We start from the raw sequence: 6000 nt of genomic DNA on the forward strand, positions 1-6000 counted from the left end.
CCTCTGCGGAGTGAAGGTACACTGCACTCAAGTCCATCTGAGAAAGCAAAAATAACTTAACAAACAATTTCAGTCTGCTTTTACATCTGAAGCAAACACTAAGATCCCAGATAAAGGTCCTAGTATTCATTCCAAAATAGAATCCATTACAATATATAGGGATGGTGTTTATAAACTAATCAAATACATAAACCCTAATAAAGGTAATGGTCCCGACACCATCGCAGACAGAGTACTAAAACAAAACATTGATATATGTACAGACATCCTCACTTTAATATTCATTAGATCATTAGAAACAGGCAAAGTACCATCTGACTGGAACCACACAAACCGTCACACTTGTTTTCAAAAAAGGGGATAAACACAACCCAGGTAAGGGAGTTACCATTTGATTTTTATGGGGGGGGGGGGGGGGGGGGGGGCTAGGATGAAATTTGAAAAAAACAGGCAGGACAGGAGTTTTGAGTAAAAAAAAAGGCAGGATGAGACACTTTGCAAAAAAAAAAGGCAGGATGACAATTTATGTAAAAAAAAGTCAGGATAAACTAAAATAAAAAGGCAGGACCAAATAAAGTGAAAAATAAATAGGCATGACAGACATTACAATTAAAAAAAAGGCAGGACAAAATTTTTCATCCTAGCCCCCCTAGTCACCTACAAAAATACCAATCACATCAGGTGTCCCACATGGTAGAGTGCTGGGACCAATACTATTCCTAATTTACATCAATGACCTTCCAGAATAAATCCAACATAGCCGAATCAGACTCTTCGCAGATGGCAGTATAATCTACCGACAAATTGGATCTCAAAACGACTGGCCATAAAATGGCAACACGACTGGCTAATCTCTTTTCACCCTGACATGTGTAACATCATGAACCATAACAACCAAGAGTAATCCCATCCACTTTTGCTACATGTATGGACACATATTAGAATCAGTAAAACATACAAAGTACTTAGCCTAGGTATCATAATTTCTGCAGACCTAAAATGGAACACCCACATTCAACAAACCGCCGCCAAAGCAAATAAATCCTTATGTTTCATCAGAAGAAAGTCCAATCACAAACAATTAAAGAAAGAGCATATCAAACCCTTATAAGACCCAAATTAGAATACTGTTGTACTGTATGGGACCCATATACAAAATGAAAACATACGATCACTAGAAACTTACAGACACGGGCGACAAGGTATGAACGACAAGACATCACAACACCAGCAGTGTGTCTCCATGAATTGGCAAACTATACATTGACTGATTGGTGTTTAACGCCACTTTCAACACTATTGTGCTATTTCGTGGCAGTCAGTTTTCATTGGTGGAGGAAGCCAGAGTGCCCGGAGAGAACCACCGACATTAGGTAGGAAAACTGACAACCCTAGTCAATTAAGATTGGAGATGAGTGCACCTGCCCCGTGCGGGATTCGAACTCACAACCTCAGTGTTAACTGGCTAGTGATACAGTAGTTCGACTACTTAGACCACTCGGCCACCGAGGCCACCAAACTCTACAAGAACACCGGCCAAAAACAAGACTAATAATGTTTCAAAAAAATTGTAAATGAAAATATCACAATCACAAAATTTATTACATCAGAGTCAGTCTATGACAAGATCCATCCAAAAAGGCTCCTACAGACAAATTCAATGCAATTAAGACCGCTATAAATTTTCTTTCTTTTGTAAAACCATTTAAGACCAGAATAAATTATTCTTTGTCATAAGCAAAAACACCACTACAGAAACCTTCAAGGGTGCACTCACTCATGATGTGCTCCTTGATACTCATTCACAACTGAAATAAACAGGCAATCATGTTTATCTTAAATTACAAAAAAAAAAAAAAAAAAAAATTAAAAATAAAAAACGAAATATAAAAAATATAGATAAAAAATGAATAATCTAGAAACAAAGAAAAATTGTGAAAATTGATAATATAAAAGATATATGACCAAACAAAAAGTAATGAATATATCAAATTAAAGAAAAAATTGTTAATCTACGTGTTGATAATATTTGATAAATTTGGAAACATTTACCAGGCATGCGCCGGAAAGTTAACATCAGTACGTTGATGGTTTTCTGTAACTGAAGAAGAAGAAATAAAAGCAAGACATTTGACTAAAAATTCATGAAATTTGGAGATGAATGAAGGATGATAATTTTGACAACTTGTGATATTAATTAAGGGGATATTAAGGTTTACAATAAGTATTTCAAGATTTGAAGATTTTGTTATTTCAAACATATTTAATTTGCTTAAATATGCAAAAGTGATGAGACACAAGTTTATCAAACTTATGAAGTCTTCTCTCAGATTTTGTTATAAAGCAACGCTCAGGCATATATATGTAACATGAGGTTAATATAACAATAATAAACATGAACTATAATACAATAAACAGTTAATGAAAAAAATGATACAATATACATATCACAAATCACAATAAGTTATTTAAGCTTCTAATAAAAGATGCCACCTGTCTATATAATTTAACATTGCAATAAGATAACATGACTGCTAACTTCTGTTTACTTGGATACTTCGTATAATAACTAGGAATATTTTTTTCTCTAATATCAACCAGCTGAGGAGACTTACATATAAACGATAGTGAAATTCATCTCCTATATTTTTTTTACATAAATTACATTTTCGGTCCTCATAAAATCATAATTATATTCGTCTATACATTGCAATCATCTACATTCTTTTTTAATTTGCACCAAAAGACATCCGGAAGCAAAATGAATAAATTTGTTCCATCCGTAAAACATTCCGATAAAACGAAATATTTAGGAATGTTTCTTTTATTTATTGATATTCTATTAAACAGTCAACAACATGAAAATAACATTTATCGAATAGAAATGTTTTGAAGATAAGAATGAAGGGCACGAATTTCGACTGCAACTGGAAATATGAGGGTATAATGAAGACAGGGACAGGAATTTTGTCTTGTAACAAATATTTTAACGTGGCACTCTCCCTACGAGAGGCACTGGATTTAACGTCCTCAAATTATAGTGCTGTGTTGTTTTCGCTCGTCCTTATTTTTTTCGTTTTTTGTCCTAGGGGTGAGGGGCATTTGGGTTATGACTATTTTGCATATGAATAAACCAGATTTGTGCATGAAATGGGGACATTCTCCAATACACATGAAACGTAGTAACTTTGTTTTACTCTCGGTATTTAAATTATAAATCAATATAAAAATAACTGACACAATAGTGATCTCCTTTAAACCTTTAGGTACATATTAGTTGAAAGAGATTTCTTAAGCTCATGTCTATTGTTGATTGTATGCGCCGGCTCTAAATAAAAAGTACTTGCTTACTTACTTAGGTTCGGTGATATTACAGTTTAAGATCAGTTATGTCTGGTTACTATATATGGTATGGGGTTTGACCAAATTGCATTAACACGGATTATAGCTAAAAGCTGGGCCCGATCCAGAATTTTTGAAGGGTGGGGGTGAATCCCAGAAAATGAAATTAAAATTGGACGGTTTTATGCTAAAAAAATCATATAAATCGTAAGAAACATGGGTTTTTTTTTTGGCGATCAAAAGGGAGCGTAGGCTCTCTACACCCCCTGGACCCAACATTTGGAATAATAATGAAGGCTGTCTCAAACGAATAAAGGAACATGTTAATGTTGCTTTAAGTAGCAAAGTTGAAAAGCACATCAATCAAACGTTACAAATAGGATGTAAATGAGAGAAAAAAATCAAGTATCATGTCACTCTAATAGTTTTAACCTCTTTGTTTTAAAATAATATATTTTTATAAAAAAAAAACGATTTGGATTTGTCCGATCCTAACACAGGATGTTTGTATTCAGGTTGGGCATTAGTTGGACTTATAATGAGGAACACGTGGATATAGGGTAGAGTAGTCAAACGATAGTGAAATGTTTGGAACTATCTTTAATCTATTTTAGAATACATGCATCACTCTAAGCCCTTTTTTATTTTTTTCTTGGTCAAAACCTTAATGAGGTGGTTGCCTCGCTGCCGTAATGGAAGCTACATCACTGAACACTCAATAGCTGTCAAGATGTACCAAACTGCGATTCAGCCATCTATAAACATTTCACGTTCATAAAGCTAGATACTGTTGTCAGAGGATTCAAGTAAAAAGTTGTTGAAGTTTAGTAAAGACTGAAGAGCTAAACCTCGTAAACATAATTGTGATCAAGTTAGGTCTAAATGGCCCAATTTTCAGAAACTTTTTTCGTAAAAATTAACAAACGGCGAGCGATCCGACGTTGGTCACAAACTGATCGCACTGCTCACTTTGTCCCAAGGACAATGAGAGCTGACATATGAATCGCGAATTATGCAACGAGTCAACTAAAGTTAGATAACAGATTTGAACACCTGCTTTCAATACTATTTATCGTCAATTCACGTTTATACAAACATTATGCGTTGTACCCGGATATCGGTTTATCTTTACATGAAAATTATAGATAGCGATATGAAGTTCGGGTATATTATTTTTTGTCATCAAATTCACATTTTTTATTTGAAAATGTGTACTTTTTCTAAAGCTATACTCCTGGATACAAAACATATCCTAAATTGTTCTAATAGTAAATAAATAGTGAGCTAACAAGGAAGAATATCGTTATATATTCTATGAAAGTGTTGAATATTTCATGCTTTATAACGTATACTTTGAATTGTGGTAGCGTGCTCGCCTCGAGTGCAGGAGGTCGTGGGTTCAAACCCCGACCGGCTCAAACCAAAGACTTGAAAACTGGTATTTGCTGCTTCTCCGCTAAGTACGCGACATTTAGGAGTCAGAATAATATGTCCGAGGAGGGTGTCATGTCTTCCTGCTGACTGTCACCTTGTGAACTAGCAAGTTAAAAATCCGTACCAGAGTGTCTGTCTATTTCAAAGCAGGATTAATATTTCATATCACATAATCATGTTCTCATCTTGAATATGCATTTAATATGCCACTGGACGTTAAACAGCCACCCATCCATCCATCCATCCGTACACTTTTTATGGAATGCCTTGGTCATTTCAGGTAAATAAGTAAAGTTTAACGCTTAAACCGGTTTTAAACAAACAGTGAATAAATGGATATTGTCCGGTGAATATATATACATAATGCGATGTAAACGAAATATTTCTGATCATAAAGTATCTCAATAAATTAAATGCTTAAAAAGAAACTCGAAACCTTAAACACAGATAGGATTTCATTAACATCGAAAAGCGAAATATAGAAAGGCGTGGTTCTTGGTTCGAATTCTAGATTGACGGCAAAGAAAATTTAATGAAAAGACATATGGGTGTTTGTTAAGCATCCTAGAAAAGAAGAAGCACTAATGACAACGTCAAAGGGACACCATATTAACGTTTCCCCTTCATGCTTGTGTTAACTAGATGTTATTGTTTCTCTACATGTGATTAGTTTTACTTACATATATTAGGTTTTTATTATATCTGACTCTCAACTCATCCAGCAAAATACTGTCATCTAACTTTGCTAATGTGGCTAAATCTTCAACACTACCAGGTTCTGGCCGATCCATGTTTTTGTTTACTTCCCTTTTCAATCTTTTAGCATTATTATATGCACTTGAATGTTGTATTTACCTGAGATATTTATACAAAGTGTTTATTTATAGATTGATCATATTGATCTTTGTGATTTCAGGTGTAACGTGACGTATTGAAGAAAGGTAAAAAATTAAAGATCGTGATATAGTTTGATTAAGTAACTATTAACAAAGAATTTACTCATAACCATAATATATTCTTGTATTAATCATTGTCGAACACGAACTGTGAGTGCATACTCGCTTTCTTCAAATATTACCTTAAATGGGAATTCTGAGAAATGAGATATAGCTTTCTAGCATCTAGAAATCAAAAAGCAGAGAACTAAATACAAATATATATATATATGTGTGTCAAAAGTGTACAACATTACTTGAAATTAAATAAAAATATATATTGTTTACT

General features: G+C 33.9%; 1 protein-coding gene across 2 annotated transcripts in view; it reads right to left on the reverse strand.

Moving 5' to 3' along the window:
* Positions 1–5626, reverse strand: part of LOC127732894 (myosin-IIIb-like) — a 56808-nt gene extending 51182 nt beyond the window's left edge. For both annotated transcript variants that reach the window (XM_052242071.1, XM_052242070.1), the window contains exon 1: positions 5457–5626. In XM_052242071.1, the coding sequence (XP_052098031.1) occupies positions 5457–5567 (111 nt within the window). In that variant the 5' untranslated portion in view covers positions 5568–5626. The remainder of the gene's footprint in view (positions 1–5456) is intronic.
* Between the last annotated feature and the right edge of the window lie 374 nt (positions 5627–6000).

This window comes from Mytilus californianus, unplaced genomic scaffold, assembly GCF_021869535.1.
Source record: "Mytilus californianus isolate M0D057914Y unplaced genomic scaffold, xbMytCali1.0.p SCAF_3, whole genome shotgun sequence".
In the NCBI taxonomy this organism is placed as follows: domain Eukaryota; kingdom Metazoa; phylum Mollusca; class Bivalvia; order Mytilida; family Mytilidae; genus Mytilus; species Mytilus californianus.